Source organism: Clinocottus analis, unplaced genomic scaffold, assembly GCF_023055335.1.
Source record: "Clinocottus analis isolate CAN_PGR_092001 unplaced genomic scaffold, fCliAna1.0.p SCAF_16, whole genome shotgun sequence".
NCBI classification, from domain to species: domain Eukaryota; kingdom Metazoa; phylum Chordata; class Actinopteri; order Perciformes; family Cottidae; genus Clinocottus; species Clinocottus analis.
In genome coordinates this window covers 17,620,928-17,647,427 of record NW_027175887.1, presented here as the reverse complement: position 1 = coordinate 17,647,427, position 26,500 = coordinate 17,620,928, and the positions used below count along the sequence as shown (strand labels likewise).

The window sequence follows — 26,500 nt, the reverse complement described above, 5'->3', positions numbered from 1 at the left end:
GTCTTGGAGTCTTGAAGTCTTGGAGTCATGGAGTCTTGAAGACTTGAAGTTTTGGGCGAGCCGCTGATCTCCTTCTGTAACTCTGCCCGGCGACAGTGATGGATGTGCTGCTCTCCTCAGCACCGGTTCTCTCTCTCTGGATGTTTACCAGAGCGAGCGGAGCTCGAATCTTCTTCCCGTGCATGAACTTTCCCCCCCGCTCGCGTCCTAATGGGATAATCCTCTTTTACTGCATGTAAGCAAATTGAAATAACGCTGATTTCGTAATCTCCGCTCAATTTGTTTACACTTGCGCTTTTGCAGATTAATTTCCTGATGACCCATCGAGGAAATAGATACGAAACACTGAACTTTTTTACAAGAAATGAAGCACTGATGGGACCTTTTCTAACAAGTCTTCACCAATAAAACAAACAAACAACATAAACAAACATGATCCAGGTTGAAACGCTTCCACGAACACTTCCTACACGGCGTCGTCTCCAATATTAAAGAACTTTTGTCTTTTTAATAAAAATATTCAGCCGTTGATTGACATGTTCTGTTCCCACGCCCGGTATTTTATTTACCCCATAACTCATCTTTCTTCTTCTTCTTCTTCTTCTTCTTCTTCTCCCCTTTTTTTTTTTTTTTTAAATAAATAAACCCCACCGAGCCGCGATGAAACATTCAGGCGGCCCGGTGGCGCCGGCTGCAGACGGCGGCTCCTCGTCACCGGGTCAGAGCATCGGGCCCTCGGCTCTCCACCAGGAGTCTAAATAATTGACTCTTTTTTTTTCTCATCAGCCGGTTTCTACGCCCGTGGAAAGAGCTCCACCCGCTCCACCCTCCTTCTGTCTTCTCTGCCCTCGGCATCGAACCCTCGCGTTACCGCACCGTCGTCACCGTCGGAGGAGCAACGTCCACCGCTGGACGCTGAGAAATAAACTCTGGTGTTTTTACACTTAAAGCCGAGTTCACGTCAAACCGTCCGTGAATAATAAAGAAGAAGAAGAGAACATACGTCAGGGTTCTCATGGAAAACCTGGAAAAGTCATGGAGTTTTAAAATGGTTATTTCCAGGCCTGGAAAAGTCCTTGAAAAATCATGAAGATTGGTTAAAATTCATAAGTCTTTTTTTGTTGGGAAAAATTTCGTTAAGTCGCGGAAATTTCGTTAAGTTGCGGAAATTTCGTTAAGTTGCGGAAATTTCGTTAAGTTGCGAAAATTTTCGCTAAACCGCGAAAATTTCGTTAGGTCGCGGAAATTTCGTTAAGTCGCGGAAATTTCATTAGGTCGCGAAAATTTTCGCGAAACCGTGAAAATTTCCGTAAGTTGTGAAAATTTTGTTAGGTCGCGAAAATTTTGTTAAGTCACGAAAATTTTCGCGAAACCGTGAAAATTTCCGTAAGTCGTGAAAATTTTCGCGAAACCGTGAAAATTTCCGTAAGTCGTGAAAATTTTTGCTAAACCGTGAAAATTTCGTTAGTTCGTGAAAATTCCGTTAGTTCGCGAAAATTTCGTTAGGTCGCGAAAATTTCGTTAGGTTGCGAAAATTTTGTTAAGTCACGAAAATTTTCGCGAAACCGTGAAAATTTCCGTAAGTCGTGAAAATTTTCGCTAAACCGTGAAAATTTCGTTAGTTCGTGAAAATTCCGTTAGTTCGCGAAAATTTCGTTAGGTCGCGAAAATTTCGTTAGGTTGCGAAAATTTTGTTAAGTCACGAAAATTTTCGCGAAACCGTGAAAATTTCCGTAAGTCGTGAAAATTTTCGCTAAACCGTGAAAATTTCGTTAGTTCGTGAAAATTCCGTTAGTTCGCGAAAATTTCGTTAGGTCGCGAAAATTTCGTTAGGTTGCGAAAATTTTGTTAAGTCACGAAAATTTTCGCGAAACCGTGAAAATTTCCGTAAGTCGTGAAAATTTTCGCTAAACCGTGAAAATTTCGTTAGTTCGTGAAAATTCCGTTAGTTCGCGAAAATTTCGTTAGGTCGCGAAAATTTCGTTAGGTTGCGAAAATTTTGTTAAGTCACGAAAATTTTCGCGAAACCGTGAAAATTTCCGTAAGTCGTGAAAATTTTCGCTAAACCGTGAAAATTTCGTTAGTTCGTGAAAATTCCGTTAGTTCGCGAAAATTTCGTTAGGTCGCGAAAATTTCGTTAGGTTGCGAAAATTTTGTTAAGTCACGAAAATTTTCGCGAAACCGTGAAAATTTCCGTAAGTCGTGAAAATTTTCGCTAAACCGTGAAAATTTCGTTAGTTCGTGAAAATTCCGTTAGTTCGCGAAAATTTCGTTAGGTCGCGAAAATTTCGTTAGGTTGCGAAAATTTTGTTAAGTCACGAAAATTTTCGCGAAACCGTGAAAATTTCCGTAAGTCGTGAAAATTTTCGCTAAACCGTGAAAATTTCGTTAGTTCGTGAAAATTCCGTTAGTTCGCGAAAATTTCGTTAGGTCGCGAAAATTTCGTTAGGTTGCGAAAATTTTGTTAAGTCACGAAAATTTTCGCGAAACCGTGAAAATTTCCGTAAGTCGTGAAAATTTTCGCTAAACCGTGAAAATTTCGTTAGTTCGTGAAAATTCCGTTAGTTCGCGAAAATTTCGTTAGGTCGCGAAAATTTCGTTAGGTTGCGAAAATTTTGTTAAGTCACGAAAATTTTCGCGAAACCGTGAAAATTTCCGTAAGTCGTGAAAATTTTCGCTAAACCGTGAAAATTTCGTTAGTTCGTGAAAATTCCGTTAGTTCGCGAAAATTTCGTTAGGTCGCGAAAATTTCGTTAGGTTGCGAAAATTTTGTTAAGTCACGAAAATTTTCGCGAAACCGTGAAAATTTCCGTAAGTCGTGAAAATTTTCGCTAAACCGTGAAAATTTCGTTAGTTCGTGAAAATTCCGTTAGTTCGCGAAAATTTCGTTAGGTCGCGAAAATTTCGTTAGGTTGCGAAAATTTTGTTAAGTCACGAAAATTTTCGCGAAACCGTGAAAATTTCCGTAAGTCGTGAAAATTTTCGCTAAACCGTGAAAATTTCGTTAGTTCGTGAAAATTCCGTTAGTTCGCGAAAATTTCGTTAGGTCGCGAAAATTTCGTTAGGTTGCGAAAATTTTGTTAAGTCACGAAAATTTTCGCGAAACCGTGAAAATTTCCGTAAGTCGTGAAAATTTTCGCTAAACCGTGAAAATTTCGTTAGTTCGTGAAAATTCCGTTAGTTCGCGAAAATTTCGTTAGGTCGCGAAAATTTCGTTAGGTTGCGAAAATTTTGTTAAGTCACGAAAATTTTCGCGAAACCGTGAAAATTTCCGTAAGTCGTGAAAATTTTCGCTAAACCGTGAAAATTTCGTTAGTTCGTGAAAATTCCGTTAGTTCGCGAAAATTTCGTTAGGTCGCGAAAATTTCGTTAGGTTGCGAAAATTTTCGCGAAACCGTGAAAATTTCCGTAAGTCGTGAAAATTTTCGCTAAACCGTGAAAATTTCGTTAGTTCGCGAAAATTCCGTTAGTTCGCGAAAATTCCGTTAGTTCGCGAAAATTTCGTTAGGTCGCGAAAATTTCGTTAGGTTGCGAAAATTTTCGCGAAACCGTGACAATTTCCGTAAGTCGGGAAAATTTTGTTAGGTCGCAAAAATTTCGTTAGGTCGCGAAAATTTCGTTAGCTCGCGAAAATTTCGTTAGCTCGCGAAAATTTCGTTAGCTCGCGAAAATTTCGTTACGTTGCCAAAATTTTCGCGAAACCGGGAAAATTTCCGTAAGTCGTGAAAATTTTGTTAGGTCGTGAAAATTTTCGCAAAACCGTGAAAATTTTCGCAAAACCGTGAAAATTTTCGCGAAACCGTTAGGTCGCAAAAATTTCGTTAGGTCGCAAAAATTTCGTTAGATCGCAAAAATTTCGTTAGCTCGCGAAAATTTCGTTAGGTCGCGAAAATTTCGTTAGGTCGCGAAAATTTCGTTAGGTCGCAAAAATTTCGTTAGATCGCAAAAATTTCGTTAGCTCGCGAAAATTTCGTTAGGTCGCGAAAATTTCGTTAGGTCGCGAAAATTTTCGCGAAACCGTGAAAATTTCCGTAAGTCGTGAAAATTTCGTTAGGTCGCAAAAATTTCGTTAGCTCGCGAAAATTTTCGCTAAATCATGAAAATTTGGTTAAAAGACGGCACTTTAGTACCGATGACATACTTTGTATACAACAACAACTGAGAGCTGAGAGTTTGGCGTCAGTTGGATAATAGTTCAGTTCTTCTCATTTAGTTTCTACTTGGTTGCAGTCGTGTTCGTTGCAGCAGCCGTAACGTGTTCAGAGTTTAGGAACAGAGAGATTAAAGAGCGGCTGATTATGTTGTTGCTCTTTAATCCATGTGTGGTGATTGGAGCCCAGAGGCCGGGGGGTCGATGCCAGACGGAGTCCTGCAGCAAAACATCCTCTCATTTACTTTCATTTACTTTCTTCTGCTGCTTCGTGTTGGCTGAACGACCTTTCATCTAACTTCTTTCCATCAACTAACTTTCTGTTGATCTTTTCTTTTTAGATAAATTGACAATTTTTGCGTCTATGAATGGTCAGAATAGGAAAACATCTGCACAAACAAAATTACCATCTGCTAATGGAAGTAAATGGGTCATAATTGTATATTGCCGTGATAATCTCCTAGTTTCTTGCCAAAAAATTAGATTATAACGCATTTAAATGTTGGAATATTTCCATCTCATCCTCCAGAGCACTTTTAAACAATACTTCACCAACAAAATTACCGTTTGTTTAACATTTACACACCTGTGTTACCGTGAATTCTTGAAGAAAACGTGATCTTCTTTCACGGCTGCATAGTGAATAAAAAAAACACAAAAGTCTTGATGAATGGAAGTAAATGGACAGCGAAGCATCCCTTTACAAACTCACACACAACCTGTGCAGCACATGATACACTAGTCTAGGGTTGTACTGCACGAGTTGTGTGTGTGAGCTTGTAAACCGATGTTTTGCTCCATTTACTTTCATTTATTAAGACTTTTTGGTGCATGTTTTTTTTTTTTTCTTCAAACGACCACTTGCGCATCAATGACTTAGCCGGCAGTTCCTTGAAGTCTCAAAGAACTTTGGCAGTGAACGGAGTAACAACGAGAGAAAGGTCTTGATGAATGGAGGTAAATGGAGGTAAATAAATCTTATTATCATTCTGCAAGAGCCGTGTGTGAGTTCATAAACTGATGTTCTATCAGAGATCTGATGGTTAATTGTTGCCTCCATTCACTTCCATTTATAGTGAACGAAAAAAACACAAAAACAGCAAAAAGTCTCAATGAATGGAAGTAAATGGAAGCCACATGTCACAACAGCGAAACCTACTTTTACAAACTCACACACAACGCGTGCAGTACAACTCTAGACTAGTGTATCATTCTGCAAGTGTGTGAGTTCATAAACTGATGTTCTATCAGAGATTTGATGGTTAATTGTTGCCTCCATTTACTTCCATTTACAGTGAACAAAAAAAAAGTCATAATGAATGGAAGTAAATGGGATTATTATCATTGTGCAAGAGCCGTGTGAGAGTTCATAAACTGGTGTTTTCATTGGGTTTTGCTGGTTAAATGTTGCCTCCATTTACTTCCATTCATCCAGACCTTTCTCTGGCTGTTTCTCTTCACTGCCAGACTTCTTCCAGACTTCAAGGAACCGCCGGCTGGGTAATTGATGTGCAGGTGGTTGTTTTTTGGGGGGGGGGAGTCTTCCTCCAGCAGCCTGGAGTTTCTTGCCATTGACCTCCATTTGTCGGCGTCTCCTCCGTCTGGACGCCGGCTTTTTCCTACGTGCAAATCTCTTGGAGAGTTTTGGCAGACGCAGGTGTCCGCGCTCGGCGAGCGATTCGGGTTCGCTTTGTTCGCAGCGGACGACAGATTGACGGTTATTTTTAGGTTTTGAGAACAGCTGTCGGCGTGCAGATGACGAGACCTTCACCAGCGAGGCCACTCGCTTAATGAAACAAGGAGGGACGAGAGGGGGTGGGGGGGGTTGGCTCACTTTTGAGATTATTTGTAATCCTCTTTGTGTGTTTTTTTTAATCCCACCTGTTGCGGGCAAGTTTCTTGAGCGTCGTTCTCCGCAGATTGCCGACACCCGGAGGACACGTTGGGATTCGGCGTGTCTTCAGGCGTCCAACAGTTTCCTGTTTTTCAGATCCTCACCTCGGGCTCCTTCCCTTCATCGCGTGTCAGGCGCATCAGCCGAGTGTCAGCGCTGACATTGACGCTCGGCCTATCGGGGAAACCGTGTGTGTGTGTGTGTGTGTGTGTGTGTGTTTCTGCAGAGTTAAATTCTGCACGACCTGTAGGAGGGTATTGAATTATTGCTCCATACAAATTAGACAAAAGTAAGCAACGTAAAGGCTGCTGGACCGAAGACTCGACGGCAGTAAAACATGTAGATGAAGGTCTGCACACTTAAACTCCCGTTAGTGTAATTTATTAGCACCTCCACAGGTGACCCACAGACGGAAGAGTCCACTCCATGCTGGGTTTTATGACGGCGTTAAACGGGTCATAATCATTTTATATTGCCGTGATAATATCTCCTTTTTAAAAGGTTCTATTTCTTCAAGTTTTCTTGCCAAAAACTACATTTTACATAATTGGATTATAACACATCTAAATGTTAGAACTTCTGAAGTAGAGCCTGAACGCATCGCAGTGTAAATCTATTATAGCACCTCCTTGCTAACGTGGCCCTTTGCAGGATGTGATTTACCGGCTAACGGCGAACATTAAACATCAGACTGATGTTCATAGACTTCTATACAACCAGAGGAGTCGCCCCCTGGTGGTCAGGAGAGAGAGCTTTAACACATGAAGCATAGACTTCTATACAACCAGAGGAGTCGCCCCCTGGTGGCTTTTAAGACACTTCAGCATGAGTCGGGCCACTAAATAAATCAACGTTTCATCGGCTTCTAACGGCCACGAGGAACTATTAACGCTCATCAAACCCTCGTTAGAAGTTCTCATAACCTCCTCGTTTGCCGAGTCCACACGGGGAACTAGTTGCTCGGTGATAACGGACCTGAAGCGGCCCGGTTGGTGTTTTTTTTTTTTTTCCACGGGGTCAGATCTCTTGACTCAATCAGCGTTGACTTTTCTCCAGCGGCCCCTTTCCCTCCAGAAAAGCTCTTAAGATCACCGATCGGCTGCGATTTCTGCCGCCCGGCTGATTGATTCCGGCGCGTCCGCCGCTGGGACGGCTTTTCCTCTTCCCCTCCGGTCTCTTGGACACTTGTTGGAGGCGAGGCGATGGAGCCGGTTGCGTAACGCGGCGCTCGGTGTTGATCCCGGCCCGGATTCACACGGCGGTGATTGAAAAAAAGATTAAGCGACAACGCCGGCGTCCTGCCGGGCTTCTGAAGTTCGGCCTCCGGCTGAGATTCCCAGCGAGACCTCGATTAAACTTCCTGTCCTTGAGCGCCCCCCCCCCCCCCCCCCCGCTGAGTTTTCTCTTGGACTCTCTGCTTTGGGCTGAACGGCAAGTCCATCTTTTTATTTTTTCAACAGCTGATTTATTGTCCTCCCGGCGTGCGGCGAGTGACGGAAAATCAATGCGTCCGCGATGCGAGCTCAGAGACGCGCTCTGCTTACGCTGCGAGGTTTGACCGCTCGTCACGCAGAAGTCTCTCTGTTACGATGCCGTTCTGTCCGAGACAAACAAACAAACAAACAAACGCCGTCTCGTGCAGCAAAGTGAAAGTTAATCTGAAGTGCGCTTTCCTCAACGCGGAGCTGATTCATCAACTAATAAAGTTTTATTGTGGCGTTGGGCGTCTTTGATGGCGCCGGAGGCCTCGTGCCGTCTTCGCTGCAGCGTCGCTCACCTTGTTGCACGTCTGTGGACGCAACTTGCTGCGCTTTGCGTGAGTAAAATCTTTGTGTTCACACGTTTAGCCGTCCCGCAGCTCTGAGTCCTCTCCGAGGCGTCGCAGCAGCTGATCTGAGAGCAGCTCCTCGTGGCGGCAGCGGGCGACGCCCCCCTGCAGGCGGCGCCGCTGCAGACGCTTTAATGGAGATTATCTCTCAGCAGGAAGGAGTGTCCGCTCCATGCAGCAGCAGGACGCGGTGTCAGACACTGGGAGGAGGGGGGGGGCAGCTGGGATGACTGGTGGGGACCGGTGACGAGGGAGCAGTGGTCAAGGACGCACAGAGGTCACTGTGGATTCCTTTAGCCGCTCCTTTTGTTGCCGGCTGATAAACGGAGTGATTCATGAGTGTTTGTGCTCCAGAGGAAGAGATCGGACACCAACGCTTTAACGCTGCAGCCCGATACCGCCTTCAAGGGTGTGTGTGTGTGTGTGTGTGTGTGTGTGTGTGTGTGTGTGTGTGTGTGTGTGTGTGTGTGTGTGTGTGTGTGGCTAAAAGTTTCATTTATGTTAAAAGTAAATAAGATAAAAGCTGAGGTTACATTGTAACCTTCACATAGATCATGCTCCATGTTTAGAACAGAGGTTACATTGTAACCTTCACATAGATCATGCTCCATGTTTAGAACAGAGGTTACATTGTAACCTTCACATAGAACATGCTCCATGTTCAGAACAGAGGTTACATTGTAACCTTCACATAGATCATGAACAGAGGTTCTGAGTAAAGGTTACAACGTCTCCTTCTTTTCTTAGTTTGAGTCTTTCTGCATCGTCGTCTCTTGATTCTCATTCTTGTAAACGAGGTCGTTCCAAAAGGTTTTCACCTCTGCTGGAAGACGCTTTTTATTGTCATTAAAACCCATTAAAAACATAAAAAGCCTCTCTAATCAGCTGTTAAATCACAGCGCGGACGGCCAGACGTTCCTTCAGGGTTCCTCTGCTGCAGTTGAACTCTGGAGGAACGTCGCCCGGCGTCTCCTGTTGCATCATCGTGGCCCCTCCCACCGCGATGCGCTCTCCTTGCATCTCTTCATCCTCTTCATCCTCCTCCGGTCTCCTCTCCCCTCATTAGGAGTCCGGTCTGTAATCTGGTGGAGCCTCGTCGGTCTCCGGGGCCACAGAGTGGACCTTGTTACCTCGTTACCTTGTTACCTCGTTACCTTGTTACCTCGTTACCTCGTTACCTTGTTTCCTCGTTACCTTGTTACCTTGTTTCCTCGTTACCTCGTTACGCAACGCTTCACCACATGAAAGAGGCTCTGAGTCTGTGGACGTGTTGAATCTCAGAGTTTATTCTCATGACATGTTCAGCTTTTATTGTTTATATCACCGTCATCTGGAACCTCACGAAAGGTTTGTGTGCAAAGTGTTGTTGTTGTTTGCAGAATAATTGGTAAAAGCAACAACAACAACACATGTTTGTGCTGCTCTAACACGTCCAGCTGTGATCGGGTACATTTTGTATGTTTGTTTGTGTTTCGTTGTTGTGATTCTGGTTTTGTCCACAAGAGGCAGAAGTGAGTTTGAATCTCTTCAAGCGGCAACTTCAGCCTCGTGTGGGCAAAATGAGAATTACAACAACTTCCTTTACCTGTTTTTCACAGATACGAAAATAATTTAGGGACTTTTTTTTACGTCATCATCGCCGATGAGAAAACTATTAAAATCAGAAATGTTTAATTCTTCCGTACTTACAAATAATTGAATAGAAAGAAAGAAAGAAAGAAAGAAATCATGACTGAAGACGTAAAAAAAAAATAAAAATAGGAAGGAGCTGATGAAGATTTCAAGTCGTCTTCGTCGCGGTTCATCGCTGCTTCCCTGAAGCTTTGGTTGTCTGTTTTGGATGCGAGTCATATTCAGAGAGAGAGATGGCATTAATTATTCATCTATATTTATGTGTGTGTGAGCTGAATGGCTGCAGCTCGGCGACCCAGAGGGCCGAGCGGCGGCGTCCAGAGCTGATGGACGGAGAGGCTTCTGCTGGCGGCAGATAAGCCTCAGTTACACGGCCTCCACACACACACACACACACACACACACACACACACACACATATGGACACATTCACGGGAATTAGCATGACGTAAAGAGAAATATTCATAATTGAGTTTCTTTACTTTCTTTTTTGTAACTCGTGTTCTCCAGATGCAGCTTCACGTCCTCTGGTTTTGTTTCTCTGCTCTGACTCTGAAGCTGCAGCATATTATACATCTTAATATATATATATATATATATATATATACACATAAATCTATTATCTATTCTTTTATACATTCATATATAACATTATATATACGCTCCTTACGTCTGCGTGATGGGTTTCGGGTGATTAATGAGTCCGACGGTCAGACTCTGTTTCATCCTGACAAACGCTTCCAATACGTTTCAAATGCGTCGCGTTGCCTTCGAGGCCTTGTGTGTGTGTGTGTGTGTGTGTGTGTGTGTGTGTGTGTGTGTGTGTGTATCCTATATCTTTATGCCATTTTCCATTCCACAACCCGATTGGTTCGGTTCCCCCTGAAGTCTTTCATCAGACGTGTCACCACCGGAGGCGAGCACACATGATGTGGCTGAAAAGAAGTGTTTTCTTTTTCTGAGCGTTTTTTTTTTTTTTTTGTTGTTGCATCATTAAGATGAAATATTGTCTGGAGATGGAAAGCAATCTGTCTTAGTTGGGCTTTGATTCCCTCTGAACACACACACACACACACACACACACACACACACACACACACACACACACACACACACACACACACACACACACACGTGCGTGTGCTGCAGACGGCGGCCATTTAAACGTTCCTCTGGTCTCGTTTGTTTAGTTTGAGTTCTTTTTGAAAAAGCGAAGCTCATAGAGGAACATGAGTCATGTCATAACTGTCTGGGAGCTTCAGAAGCCTCCTCGCTTCGCTCGCCGCTTCACTTTCACCCATTCAAGGTCTCACCTCAAGGTCTTAATTAAAGGTAAACGATGCGTGACGCTGGAGGTCTTGAGTTATCGCGGCTCTGTTTCAGCTCCGCGTCTCCGCTGGGAAATCCACCCGATCACAGAACCTCGAAAACCTCGTCTCGCATTTAAAACATCTCCACGATCACTGACGGAGAAGATGAATGAAGGAAGACGGGATCTACGGGGGTTTCATGGAGGGGGCGTGGCCTGAGATGAACACAACTTTTTATGAAAATCTAACGTAGAGCTTTGAAAATCTGCCGGTGTTTATTGACGAGTCGCTCTTTCATCTTTCAGCGGATAGAAAGACGAGCGGCTGCTTCTGATTCACTCGCGACGGATCGATTCCTCACAGCTGCGTCATTAATCAACCGTGTGTGTGTGTGTGTGTGTGTGTGTGTGTGTGTGTGTGTGTGTGTGTGTGTGTGTGTGTGAGGAAATGAGTCAAACCCTCTAGTCCACCGTGACGCCCTCTAGTCCACCAGGAGGCCCTCTAGTCCACCGTGACGCCCTCTAGTCCACCAGTAGGCCCTCGAGTCCACCAGGAGGCCCTCTAGTCCACCGTGACGCCCTCTAGTCCACCAGGAGGCCCTCTAGTCCACCGTGACGCCCTCTAGTCCACCAGTAGGCCCTCGAGTCCACCAGGAGGCCCTCTAGTCCACCGTGACGCCCTCTAGTCCACCAGGAGGCCCTCTAGTCCACCGTGACGCCCTCTAGTCCACCAGTAGGCCCTCTAGTCCACCGTGACGCCCTCTAGTCCACCAGTAGGCCCTCTAGTCCACCGTGACGCCCTCTAGTCCACCGTGACGCCCTCTAGTCCACTGTGACGCCCTCTAGTCCACCAGGAGGCCCTCTAGTCCTCCGTGACGCCCTCTAGTCCACCGTGACGCCCTCTAGTCCACCAGGAGGCCCTCTAGTCCACCGTGACGCCCTCTAGTCCACCGTGACGCCCTCTAGTCCACCGTGACGCCCTCTAGTCCACCGTGACGCTCTCTAGTCCACCGTGACGCCCTCTAGTCCACCGTGACGCCCTCTAGTCCTCCAGGATTCAACATCCCATCAGTCGTCCACCGAAGCGAAGATGAATATCAACATTTATTCCGTCGCTTCATCCTGATCGTTTAACGTCTCTTTTGATTTCAGAACATTTCCTTTTTCAAATGTGATTCCCGTTCTTCACAGAAGCCGTAACGATCTCTAATCTTCTGTAAATAAAAGTGAACGAGCGACGAGCTTCAATCTGTTAGGAATAAAGATTAATATCAGAAACAAATGGCCCGGTGGGGGGTCTTGGGACCAACGGGATTGGGACTCATAATCCTTCCCTCTGTGGTATTGAGGGGGGGTAAGGGGATTATCGGTGTCCTGCTGGACCACCGCATGCCCCCTCACCCCGTTTCCATTGACCCTCTTTGGCTAAAACCAAATCACCAAAACTCTCCGGCCTGAGTGGACAAAGCTGTCATGGCGGCGTGAAGACATCTGTGAGCGACGTGCGTTAATTACCGAAATGGGTTTTTGACTTCTGCCGCCCAACTGTGATGGATGAAGAGCCTCAAACGCACCGCGGGGACAGACGCTCGCACATGCGGCGATTTAACGAGTCAACCGGTGGATTTGAGTGACGCAACGCAAACGCACACACAAAAAAAAAGCCAATTAAATGCCTCTCCGTACTCTCTGAGCGCTCTCAGCCGCACAAATCCAAATGCGCCGGTCTTCAGACTTTGGAAGTGATTGACAGCTGCAGCCGTTGGTGGCGTTGTGGAGATCATTCACCATATCTAAACCCCGCTAATCTCTCACGCCACAATTATTACGCTTTGCAGCTTCACAGACGCTTTGGGGAAGTTGCAGAAAAGTGATTTTGTTACTTTTATTTTTTACTTTTTCTTCTTGATAGACAGAGAAGCTCACAGGAAGTTAGAGGGTTCTGGGGTTGTTGCGTACTCAGCTGGAGCAGAACTGGAGATCTCGCCAGGACGCCTTCTAGTCCACCAGGACGCCTTCTAGTCCGCCAGGACGCCTTCTAGTCCACCAGGACGCCTTCTAGTCCACCAGGACGCCTTCTAGTCCGCCAGGACGCCTTCTAGTCCACCTTCTAGTCCACCAGGACGCCTTCTAGTCCACCAGGACGCCTTCTAGTCCACCTTCTAGTCCGCCAGGACGCCTTCTAGTCCGCCAGGACGCCTTCTAGTCCGCCAGGACGCCTTCTAGTCCACCAGGACGCCTTCTAGTCCACCTTCTAGTCCACCAGGACGCCTTCTAGTCCACCTTCTAGTCCACCAGGACGCCTTCTAGTCCACCAGTTCGCCTTCTAGTCCACCAGGATGCCTCCTAGTCCACTAGGACGCCTTCTAGTCCGCCAGGACGCCTTCTAGTCCGCCAGGACGCCTTCTAGTCCGCCAGGACGCCTTCTAGTCCACCAGGACGCCTTCTAGTCCACCTTCTAGTCCACCATGACGCCTTCTAGTCCACTATGACGCCTTCTAGTCCACCTTCTAGTCCGCCATGACGCCTTCTAGTCCGCCATGACGCCTTCTAGTCCGCCATGACGCCTTCTAGTCCACCATGACGCCTTCTAGTCCACTATGACGCCTTCTAGTCCACCTTCTAGTCCGCCATGACGCCTTCTAGTCCGCCATGACGCCTTCTAGTCCGCCATGACGCCTTCTAGTCCACCATGACGCCTTCTAGTCCGCCATGACGCCTTCTAGTCCACCAGGACGCCTTCTAGTCCAACAGGACGCCTTCTAGTCCACCTTCTAGTCCGCCAGGACGCCTTCTAGTCCCAGGACGCCCTCTATTCCATCTAAATTATTGTTTTCCATCAACTAAATATATGCTCTGATAATAAAAGATCGATTAATCGCTGGAATAATAGATGTTGGATGAGTTTGTATCCTCCAGAGAGGGTCACAAGACAGATGTTTGTATTCATCCATCAGCTCTCCAGGAGGAAGGAACGGAGACGAAGGTGTCCGGACAAAATGGATTCATGCCACTTTTCTCCTGACAGACTCCGCTTTTTGTTTATTGAGACGTTTTATTAAACGTCAGCAGTTTCTGTTGCGGAGTAAAAAAAAAAAAAAGAAATCTGCGCGTCCGTCGGCGTCGAGATGAAATTGCTACAACGGCGTGATCAAAGTATGAAATGAATAAATGCATTGGAACCAGGTGTCATTCAATCTGTCACGCTATGAGATCCAGGTTTACTCGTACCTGCCCCCGCTGTTGTCTGGCGGCTTTAATTCTGCACCCGCTGGGTCCTAAAGCCTGGACTGTGTTGCGTTAATGTCGGTACATCTGTTTAAAGTCATGGAGCGTAGAGGTGACTAGAGAGTGTTTGACTCTCCTCCACTTGGTCTGCAATGACTTTATGAACCCCTCTTTCTGTTTCTGAGGACTTTATTTAGTTCTCTTCGTCCTCTTTGGCCCAGAAATCGAGTTCAATCTAAATGGATTAAATGTGAAAAGTGTCCCTGAAACAGATCAGAGGTATAAAGGTGCTCAGGACGCGTCGTGTAGATCACCTGTTGCAGCTCCAGTCGTCACTCTCTCTGAACCCAGCCTGTACCGATGTGGGAGTCCTTTAGTTTAGTTCAATGCCCCTCATTGTCCAGTTAATGGACTACCATGATGTGCACATGTTTTAGTCCGTTAACCTCCAGTCTTTTACTCACAAAGCACGACGGGTGCTCTCTGTATCGGCAGAACAAAGGAAGGTTAGCTTTGAAAGCTGTTTGCAAGATGAAGTTAATCAGACAAAACATGACGGAGTCGCTCTTATTCATCGAGATGCGCACGACGGAAGTCCAAATGCTTTAGGGGCGGGGCTACATGGTGATTGACGGGTCTCTACGTCGTTCCTCCTCAGGCCAAATATGGTCACTTCCTGTTCTCTGGTTGCATAAAAAAAAAGCCGAACTAAAAAGCTTTAAAAAATCCACAAACCGACGCGTGACGTCACCGTTTCCACTTCTGTAACGTCTGCTTCTCAGATTTAGCAAAAAATAAAGAGAAAGAAAGGAAGAGAGTTGAGTGGAAAAGCAGCTTTATTCTGTGTGTCTGCATGGGATCTCGACCCTCAGAGGGAGCGGCACACGAGTGACTGCCCTGAGATCACCTGTCACTCAAAGAGAGGAAGAGGAGGAGGAGGAGGAGGAGGGCTGATGGGATTGGAGCTACAGTAGCTGAGCCGCGGCCTCTGATTGCAGCTCTTGATAAAGAAAAGTATCTGATAGGCAATCAGACTTGTGGCCGGAGAGGATTTGAGCTTTTTTTTGTGTATTTTTTGGGGGGGGCTGTTTATATCTCCTCACCAATCTTTGAGGGGGCTGATGGGATTTCTTTGGCAGCAGATGCGTCTCCTGTATTACACGCCGGGGGGACGTGAACACGATTAAAAATTATCAGAAAAAGGCGGGAAAACGTAACGTAAGATATGAACTCCGTTTGGATTTGATGTAAAACTGAGAAAACGAGCCGGTCCTCCGGTTTAAAGAGGCTGAAAACAACCGTTTCTCTGCAACAAACAACGATTTATTGATTAATAAAGTTGGTTTTTTCAGCTCGAGCTGAAGTGGCTCGACGACAACAAACTGTTTTTCACCGCGTGAGAGGCGTTCGGAGCTCAGGAGACGATCGCCGCCCGTCAATCAGACTCCACGGCGTTTACGGCGGCGTCACCGGCGGGCAACATCTCACCGCCGCTCGCCTCGGCCTTCTCGGGGCGACGTTTTTACGAGCGGGCCGTTAAAATAAAAAAAAAGACGGCGTCTCTGTGTGATTCATGAGAGTTTCTCACTCTTTCCTTCCCCGTCTCCTCCGCAGAGCGTCTTCACCCTCCTGCTGGGCCCGTTCACCTTCTTCAGCGCCCAGAAGACCAAATACCTGCAGATCCTCACCTCGCTCATGCGCTGGATCGGTAAGGAGCAGAGACACTTCCTCTAACGGTGGATTACACCCGGACTGTCAGAGATTAAACCAGAGGAAAAAATTAAAATATACATGTGAACAAAAAAAAAGAGTAAAAGATGTAATACTGACACTGTTGCGTAACATCATATAATATAAATAAGAATAAGGTTAAAAAAATCAACTAAAATAAATGATATATATATCTCACATGAAATTGAAATGTAATATTGTAGATGAGGTTATCTATGACTTAGCTTCCCTTCCTTTTTCTTTCCCTTTCACAATGTCCCTTGTATTTTTCTGCCTCCTTTTCTCCCAATGTATCCTCCTCCTTCCTCCATCACCCCCCCCCCTCCCTCTCTCTCCCCACCCTCGGGTGCTCGGTCTGTCCATCACGTCCTCGGTCCTGCTCTCTGTCTTTGATTCTCATCTCCTCTCTCCTTCCTCGGGCCTGACGGGCTTGACAGTCCGTCTCGCGCTCGATTGGACCGTCACTCACTGGCGGGAAGAAAATAAACCTGCTGCCGCCGTTAGAATCACAGCGCTACGCTAGCATGCTGCGCTAGCACGCCATGCAACACGCTAAGCTAGCACCTAGAGTGTTGGAGGAGCTGACGATGTCTCCTCCACCTCGTCATGTCGGAGGCAGCGACATCACCTTCGCTCGTGTTTGGTGAGCGCTCGCTGGACAAGAAGGTGACGAGGCTGAGTGACAGGGCCAAAGGGGCGGGACCCCGACACGCCGGCCAGCTGCCGACCCCCGACATCAAACATCCAACTCACGGGGGGGAGGAGGCAGGAGGAGGCAGGAGGGCAGGAAGGAGGAGGCAGGAGGGCAGGAAGGAGGAGGCAGGAGGGCAGGAAGGAGGAGGCAGGAGGGCAGGAAGGAGGAGGCAGGAGGGCAGGAAGGAGGAGGCAGGAGGGCAGGAAGGAGGAGGCAGGAGGGGGAAGAGGTGACAGGAACCCAAGGAGAGGAGAGGAAAGGAAAGGAGAGGAAGGAGGGTACAGGAGGCAGAAGGAAGGAGGCAGAAGGAAGGAGGAAAAAGGATAGAGGCAGAAGGAAGGAGGAGGAGGAAGAAGGGTGCAGGAGATGCAGGATGAAGGAGAGGAAGAAAGGGTGCAGGAGAGGAAAGAGGAGGCAGGAGAGGAAGGAGTCCCTATCACCCGTCTGCTCTCCCGGCGGTCGCCTCTCTAAGTGATATTGAGCGGCGTGAGAGAGCGAATCAGTTAACGCTCAGCAGACGAGTATTGATCGCCTCCAGAGGCGTTAGGACCCAGGAGCCAGTGACACACAGCTGGATCTGAGGGCCGTCATGTGACCGAGCAGCCGTGATAAAGAAATGTATGGAGGTAGATTTGTGTCTTTTTTCACCAGAGCATATTTTTAGTTTGTAAGTAAATTATTTCAATCTTTTCTCTCACAAAAAACTGCTCTCAAAACCCTAAAAAATAATAATTTCTCTCAAAAACAAAAAAAATTTCTCTCAAAAAAAGCTCTAAAAACGAAAAATCTGCTCTTAAAAAAAAGGTTCTCTCAAAGAAAAAAAAATAATTTTAGAGAACTTTTTTTTTTTTGAGAATTTTTTTTTTTTTTTGAGAATTTTTTTTTTTTACAGAACTTTCTTTTTTTTTTTTTTTTTACAGAATTTGTAAAAAAAATTTTTTAGATTTTTTTTTTTTTTTTACAGAATTTTTTTTTCTTTTTGTTAGAGATTTTTTTTAAGACCAATTTTTTTATTAGCGAAAATTGTCTTTTGGAAAATTTCTGTTATGATGAAATTTTTTTGGGGGAAAACTTTTTTTTTGAGCAATTTTTTTTTGGAGCAGAAATTGTTTTTTGGAGAATTTCTTTTTTTTTTTTTTTAAACATTTTTTTAAAGTGTTTTTTTTTTTTAGTTTTTTTTTTTTTTTAATTGAGAGCAAAGATTTTGAGAATTTACTTTCAGACAAGAAATTTGCTCGGGTAAAAAAGGCAGAAACCTTCACAGGATGCCTGTAAGTTAGAGCTGGAGCTCCATCTCACGCTTCGCTCGCTGAGGAACGCCCGCGGGGACTTCCACAGCTGCCCACATATTGTTTTATTTTGAAGGTCGTGTGGGAGGGGGGGCGGAGTCACGGGGCCGGTGAAATATGAGCAGGTCTTAATGGACCGGACCCCATGAAACGACACACTTCAGAGGTCCTGAACGTCACGTTTAAGGAAGCATCTCTTGGAGCTCTCACCGCCCTTTAGTCCTTCAGTCCTTCAGTCCTTCTTTCCTTTACTCATTCAGTCCTTTACTCCTTCTTTCCTTTAGTCCTTTAGTCCTTCAGTCCTTTACTCCTTCTTTCCTTTTAGTCCTTCAGTCCTTTACTCCTTCTTTCCTTTTAGTCCTTCTTTCCTTTTAGTCCTTCAGTCCTTTAGTCCTTCAGTCCTTCAGTCCTTTGTATTGACGTCTCTGAGTAATGAGCAGTGTGACTTCCTGCTGAGAGGAGGTGTGATTAGAGGAATGTTTGATGGTCAATAGGATCCGTCCCCTCGGGGAGGAAGCTTTTAATTATGGTCGCTGACCTCCTGGTTTACCTTTTTATAACCTGAAGAAGACATGAGTTCATTCTCTCAACGTGCAGAGACAAAAACAATACCTGTTTTTCTAGGTTTAAATTTATATATATATATATATATATATATTGCTTCAGTCATGACGACAATATTTTGCCTGTTTAATTGCTGTCATTCATTGATATTTATGTCACGTTTTGTTCACCTTTTATATTTATATATGTCATTTAAAATATTGTCAATATAGCATACTCCACTAGTTTCCTAACCTGCTGTCTCAGAGACTTCTTTCATTTCATCTTTAATGTGACGGACCGAAGATGGCCGCCTTCGAGTCGACCAAACCCTCTTTGCCCTGCAGCCAATTTTAGGGCTAATTGTTGTTTTCGTGAAGCCGTCATGAAGCCGTGGTGGAGTTCGGCCTCCTGCCGTGCGGCTGTGTGCCGTGTTTGCCGATCGTCCGATCTGAGATCACGAAGCCGCCACTTATCCCCCGACAGAAAAAACACAGCCGCCGCCGCCGCCCGCTAGCACCGGTCCTGAAGGGGTGAAGTGACGGCGCTCTGCTCCACAGCAAGAGGACCGGGCGGAGGGCCAGGACTGCTAATTAGCTGAGAGGTTATCCACGAGCGCTCGAGGAGCGTCTCTCTTAATTAACGACGGGATGATTGCTCTGCTCCGGAAACCACGAGAGGCCGACGCGTTTAAACGAGCAAACGAGGAGAGAAAACACGAGCGCAGTGTCGCCAGAACCTCCGAGTTTAAGTGGTGTTTCACTCAGAGATTAAAGCTCGACCAGGAGCATGTTGAACCTGCTTTCTCTCTCCTGACCACCAGGGGGCGACTCCTCTGGTTGTATAGAAGTCTATATAAGTGACTCTACTTCTCTCTTGAAGTATTCCTTCAGTAAACATTGTAAACATGAGTTTATGTCCCAATCTCTAGTTTCAAGTCTTCTTCTATACAGCATGATGTGCATTTTGTAAATTATGCTCATTTAGAGTCAAACAGACCATAAAGCAGGGGATGCTTTAGGGGCGGGGCTACAAGGTGATTGACAGGTTGTATACAATAGTCCAGATATGGTCACTTCCTGTTAACCGGTTGCAAAATAAAGTCTCCCCTGCATCCAGGTCTTCTATACGGTCCGTATATATAACGCCTTGAGGTCGCTCTCTGCGAGCAGCGCCTTTACAGCAACACCTTTGTTTGCCAGCGGTGGGAATGCAGCTGGGAGCGCCGCCTCCGGAGGGTTTGTTGGAAGCCGAAGCGTTCCCACACAAGGTCACAGCCCCTCCCCCCTCTCTCTCCTCCGTACAGGTGATGTACATGGCGGGCCCTGCAGGATGCGGACGGGGCGCTAATTAAGTGGACGTGATGTGTGTGGCTGTTTGACACCTGCTCACTTCACTCAGAGGGTGTGGGGGCGGGGCCAAAGCGTGCCAATTTGAAAGTGCATGTAATCACCATATCCTGACCGACACCTGCAGAGGGTAATGACGCATCCCGAGGGAGGGGGAGGGAGTCATGGATCGCATGAGTAAGGAGTTACTTCCTGTCTCTTAAGTGAGGGGAAAAGGGAGCAGATATAACCAGAGATCCACAATCCTCTGGTTTTTGTTTATTTATATCAGCTGGGCTTCAAAGGCTACAGACAGAGAATACCAACCAAATTTTAAATAAGAAAATAAAAAGGTTTTATGTTGATTTAATAAACCAAATCTTGTCATTGGTAGTTTAAATGACATATCTAATCTATTTTATATGAATGTGAAATCATTTCTTTACTGTTACATTTAACTGGATTACATGTGAACGCATCATGAGTAGTCATTTTCACTGAGCAGCTCCGTTAGCTGTGATGCTAACGCTACTAGCTCTCCTCCTGTTGGTTCTGCGTTAGCCGTGATGCTAACATTACTAGCTCTTCTCCTGTTGGTTCTCCGTTAGCCATGATGCTAACATTACTAGCTCTCTTCCTGTTGGTTCTACGTTAGCCGTGATGCTGACGCTACTAGCTCTCCTCCTGTTGGTTCTCCATTAGCCGTGATGCTAACGTTACTAGCTTTCCTCCTGTTGCTTTTTAATCTTCAATTTTCAAGAAGAAAAACGTCAAATATTCTCTGGTTTAGCTTCTCAGATTTCAGAATTGCTGCTTTTCTTTCATCATATTTGACAATAAAATGTAAAAGCTTTTGCTTTTGGGCCGACATCACGATCATCGTGAGGTTAGAGAAACTGTAAATTGGATTTTAATTCAATTAAAACGTTTTTCCGGTCACACTGATGTCATTGTTGTAGTATTTGGAGAATTAAATTCCAGCGGATTGTTTAGTCCAAAAGCTTTGAAAAATCATGTTCATTCAATCGTTTTTTAAATCTAATAAAACATTCTTCTGGTTTGTTGGCGTTCAGCCTAGAAAAACTACATTTTCGGAGCCGTCAAAAAACATTTTGACGCGTAGTATTCACGAAGGAAAAGATGATCCGATTACCAAAAGACTTCACTTAATCCGATGAATCGTACTTTTGCGGCGCTGCGTTTCATGCGTCCGTGTCCTTGAAGGTTTGGTCTGCTGCCCAAACGGTTTGACCTCTGCGGGAGGGAGAAGGTCACGGGGGGGAGGACCGAGATTACACTGGCTGTCCGCCAAAGATGCATCAAATATCAAACACTTGTGCAACAGTTTGCAGACGTTGGCCACTGATGTGATGCTGACACGTCCTCTGTGTGTGTGTGTGTGTGTGTGTGTGTGTGTGTGTGTGTGTGTGTGTGTGTGTGTGTGTGTGTGTGTGTGTGTGTGTGTGTGTGTGTGAGAAACGAGGGTGAGGAACGTGACGCTTCAAACCACACAATGAAGGAAGTGCTCAGCCTGCAGTAGTTATTTCTCTTTTAGCATCTTTTTTTTTGGTGGGAAAAAAGTTGATGCATGAAAAAAACAGAAGTCTTTTACACGACTGCACGCTGGTTTCTGCTGCCGGCGTCATCCCGGATATATATTTGTACGTTAATAAATATGTATTTATATATATTTAATTACGTTGTCTTCGTCTCCGGACAACGTGAAGCTAATTCCAGCTAACGTAAAAGTAGACAAATTGCTTTCTCCATGTTTCTATCGTATGATCTCTTCTTTTTTTCTTCTTCTTCTGACAGAACTTTGTTAGTTGATTTGCAGGCGTTCACACAGTGTTCCTAGAATTTGCTTCTAAACTTTTTCGTCATTGAAGTTGTATACTTCTTCTCCTTCTTCTTCCTCACTCTTAGTTCCTACAGTCCGCCCCTCATAGGAGGAAGTAGGCCGCATGGTGGGAATGTCACCCTCTTTCCATGCACCAAAAGCCGCCGCATGAAGCTCGCTGGCTGACTCCCAGCATGCTAATGTGTCGCTCTGCAACCTGAAACGCATCCTGACACGCTGGCTTTGCCCACTCGGATGTTTCCATCAAAGGCAGCATGACCCCCCCCCCCCCCCTCCTCCATCTCTCTGAGTGTGAGTGTATGGAAGCCTTTTTCTGCCTGTGTGTGACAAATTAAGGTGCGAGAGGCGCCACCTAAATGTCACCCCGCGTTTAAAGGACGCGCCCGATGATGATGGAAGTTGAGCTGGCTGGCTGCCGGCCAATCGCAGGGCCGTGATGGTGACTTAAGTCCCGGGTGTCACGGGCTGATTGAGTGGCGAGGAGGGGGGGGCCCTTAGCTCCGCCTTCACGCCGGTCAGCTCAAATCAATTGGAGGCGTCACCTGGCTCCAGGGACTTCATTACCGGACCGTGAAATGTTCCCTATCGGGGTTTCCTTCTTTTTCTGGGACAAACTGTCGGAGGGGAAGCTACCGAACTGAGAAGTCAACCTGTCAATCACCCTGTAGCCCCGCCCCTAAAGCGTCCCCTGCTCTATGGTCTGTTTGACTCTAACAGACCATAATGTACTAAATGAACATCACGCTGTATAGAAGACTAGAAACTAGAGATTGAGACATAAACTCATGTTTACAATGTTTACTGAGGGAATACATCAAGAGAGAAGTAGAGTCACTTATATAGACTTCTATACAACCAGAGGAGTCGCCCCCTGGTGGTCAGGAGAGAGAATGCAGCTTCAACACATGAAGCATAGACTTCTATACAACCAGAGGAGTCGCCCTTTGATGGTCAGGAGAGAGAATGCAGCTTTAACACATGAAGCATAGACTTCTATACAACCAGAGGAGTCGCCCCCTGGTGGTCAGGAGAGAGAATGCAGCTTCAACACATGAAGCATAGACTTCTATACAACCATAGGAGTCGCCCTCTGATGGTCAGGAGAGAGAATGCAGCTTCAACACATGAAGCATAGACTTCTATACAACCAGAGGAGTCGCCCCCTGGTGGTCAGGAGAGAGAATGCAGCTTTAACACATGAAGCATAAACCTGAAAAAGATTGACTCTTATCCACATGTGTTGGATCAAATCCCTCTTTGAAGGCACTTTGATGCCACATTTAAAACACAATCACAACCCCGAAAGACGTCGGTGCGAGATGACGAACGCTAAACATTCCCATCGGGTGTGAAGCCAACAGAGATTCATTCAAAACACAATCAGCCGTCCGACACGTGCAGCCAGTTCCAGTTCCGTCGTCAATCTTCTTGATCGATGGAAAAGATCGGGAGGATGTGGGAAGGGATAAAAAAAATAAAAAAACGGAGATTGCTTTACGAGTGACATTGGTTGAAGGTCGTTGAGTCACATGTTTGTCTTCTGCAGTCGCCCAATTGTAAGTTATCACAATTACTTTGGCGTTATTTATGTTGTATATAAATTGCTACAGGATGTGAGGAGGGGGGGGGGGAGGGGCGCAAGGTCACGACAACATCAACAGCTCCAGCATGTCAACATGAATCTCTTTTTAGATTAAGGAAACGTAACACGGGCGCAGTTCATTGTGTATTTATTTGTTCCACACAGTGTAAAGATATTTAGAGGATTGTTCATCCGTCAGTGTCCCATCAAACCCTCTGCCGCTAAGCTCCGCCCCCTGCTGGCGGTCATACAACGCTTTTTCAAGAAAGATGAAGACTGAAGAGTTGGTTTTGCATCTCATGGAAAACATAGAGTTGACTGTGGCGTCAGTTTTCAGGTTAAAATCAAACGTCTTTATGTTTTATTCCTCATGTTTCTGCAGCTCCAGCACTCCTTTTTACAAATGAAAAGTTGAATCGTTGCATATTTAAAAAAAAAAAAAAACTTAACTTTTTTTTTTGCACTGCAAGTGAAAAATGGAAAACTTTTATTTATTATTTTAAATAAAGGCAGCGCAGATCAGATCACAATAAAAGTCTGAGAGGAAACTCCAATTCGCTGAAGAGCATTTAACTTAAACAAAATGCACATTTTAGATTCAGCTGCATCTAAATTATGATTCGGTTATTGCAAAAAAAAGTGATGGCTTTTAAATAAAATATACGCATTTTTTTGACCATGTAGATAAAATTGTGTTACATTTAGTTTTCTTATTTCTTGTTTTTCCGTTTACCGTAAAAGTCGTGTTACAAGCCGCTACTACCTTCGGTGCTAGCTCCTCACTGTAGCCAGCTAACGCTGCTGCTAGCTCTCCGCTAGCGTTGCTACTAGCTCTCCGCTAGCTCCCCGACAACCACAGAAGGTAGCGGGACCAGTCCCGGCCCAACACTTGACTCGGGCAGCGGGGATGCGGGCAGCAGCAGCTAGCGGGTAGCTAGCAGCAGCTAGCGGGTAGCTAGCAGCAGCTAGCGGGTAGCTAGCAGCAGCTAGCGGGGAGCTAGCAGCAGCGCTAGCCTGCTACAGCGGAGGACACCTACTGAAGGTAGTAGCGGCTCGTAACGCGACTTTTACGGTAAAACGTCAGGACAGCTGCTGGTTCTCTGTTGGAGGACTCGTCCCAAACGGAGCCGGATGTGCATTGTCTTCTCCAGTTTAATCCTGATTCTCTTCTTCCTCCTCCTCTTCTTTTCCTCAGCCTTCACCATGATGATCGTCTTGGCTCTCATCCGCATCGGCAAAGGCGCCGGCGAGGGCCGGCCGCCGGCCGCCTCCCTCTCCGGCGTGCCCAACCTGTTCGGCGTGTGCGTGTACTCCTTCATGTGCCAGCACTCGCTGCCCTCGCTGGTGACGCCCATCTCGGACAAGAGGCGCGTGGGCTCGCTGGTGGTGCTGGACTACGTGCTGATCCTGGCCTTCTACGCGCTGCTCTCCTTCACCGCCATCTTCTGCTTCGACAGCTCGCTGCTGCACGACATGTACACGCTCAACTTCACGGACAACTGCAACGTGCTGGACGTGCCCTTCCTGCGCTACTTCCTGGGCCTGTTCCCGGTCTTCACCATCAGCACCAACTTCCCCATCATCGCCGTCACGCTGCGCAACAACTGGAAGACGCTGTTCCACCGCGACGGCGGCACCTACCCGTGGGTGGTGGACCGCGTGGCGTTCCCCCTCATCACGCTGGTGCCGCCCATCGTGGTGGCCTTCTGCACCCACAACCTGGAGTCCCTGGTGGGCATCACGGGGTCCTACGCCGGCACGGGGATCCAGTACATCATCCCGGCGTGCCTGGTGCTCTACGCCCGCCGCGGCCTGGAGCCCGTGGTGGGCCGGGACGCCGTCAACAAGCACCGCTCGCCCTTCCGCCACGCCTTCTGGGTGTGGTTCGTCCTGGCGTGGGCCGCCTCCTGCCTCCTGTTCGTCACGGCCAACATCATCCTGAACGACGTCAAGAAGTGAGGAGTCCCAGAACTCTAAAACATATATAAATACAGTATATGTGTATATATATCTCTCTGTTTGGCCAACACGAGGCCTTACTCGCTGCTGATTGGACAGTGTGCCTTCTTATGGTACTTTTTTGGTGCATTATATTACATGTGATTAAGAGTAATTTATGTAATTTGTCACAAAAGGGACCAAATGTCAAGTGTTTTTGTTCCCCCACAAGAAGCTGGAACAGTGCATGACTCGGATGGAAAAGGGTGATTTATTAAATGGTTTTCACAAGGATTTGCACAAAAAGTACTTTTTAGAAATATAAATATATGTCTTGAAGAGTTCAGCTTTCAAACAAAGTCGCACGACGTAAAGTCGGCTCGCTTGTTGGATTCTTTGACGCGACCGATGTTTCTGATCTCGGTGTGGCTCGGGCAGGGCAGGTGATGTCGGACGCTCGCTCGACATTCTCGTTTTGAACTTCTTTATTTTTTTGGAGGTGTTAAGAAGCTTCAGACGCGCTGCCCCCTTCAGGCCTGAATGCTCCATTAAAGATGTATTAGAGAGGTTTGATCAGGACATCAGAGCAGACGTACGTTCAGTGGGTCGAGCGAGTTGTGCCTTCTTGTGAACGGACTTCATCGCTGCTCTTCACCTTCTGACTTTGTCTCTCTGGGACTGCGTGGCATTCTTCTTAAAGGGCCGGTGTAGCATTTAGGGGGCCCATTGGAAGCAATAGTAATGTTATAAGTGTTTTCTTTCGTGTGTAATCACCTGAACGTGTTTTTCTTACATTTTATTTTATATATCTTCGTACGTTCTTCAGATCAGGACTTTTTCTGTGTGTTTCACAAAGGGAGAAGTTCCAGTTTGTTGTAATCTGCCAACTCTCCATTAGAGGCCGTCACGCCACACACACTGGACTTCCTACTTTAATATCATCATTTTATGATATTTTAACATCATAATTTACGATGGAAGTAAATGCAAACGTCAAACACAATGAGAAATATGTATTTTTCCGTGTTTAAGTGTTTTTTTTGGGTCATCTGTTCATTAAGTAAAAAAAAAAAAAAAAATCTATATTTACCACAATGGTTTTCTTTGTCTGGTTCTGGGTGGACTTACAGTTCCTGCATGCAGAGATCCATAAAGTGTCGTCTTCACATCTTATTGCTCCTCTTTTCTACATTTATGTTCTTTTTTCCTCATTTGCTTTCTGGTGTTACAGGTTGTGTTTTTGTCCTCGTCGCCATTCATACGTCTCGTGTAGTTCAGTCTGTTGACTGAATGATTACCGTAAAAGTCGTGACTACCTCTTGGTGCTAGCTCCCCGCTGTAGCCAGCTTAGCGCTGATGCTAGCTCTACCGCTAGCTCCCCGACTACCATCGAAGGCAGCGGGGCCGGCCCCAGCTCGACTTCCGACTCGGGCACCAGCAGCTAGCGGGGAGCTAGCAGGAGCGCTAGCATGCTACAGCGGGGAGTTAGCAGG

General features: G+C 46.1%; 1 protein-coding gene across 1 annotated transcript in view; it reads left to right on the top strand.

Annotated features, from left to right (window-relative positions):
• Positions 1-26,441, top strand: part of tmem104 (transmembrane protein 104) — a 32,995-nt gene extending 6,554 nt beyond the window's left edge. Inside the window, exons 9-10 of the mRNA XM_068577826.1 lie at positions 15,656-15,749; positions 24,265-26,441. Coding sequence (XP_068433927.1) covers positions 15,656-15,749; positions 24,265-25,028 — 858 coding nt within the window. The 3' untranslated portion in view covers positions 25,029-26,441. The remainder of the gene's footprint in view (positions 1-15,655; positions 15,750-24,264) is intronic.
• Positions 26,442-26,500: the final 59 nt, after the last annotated feature.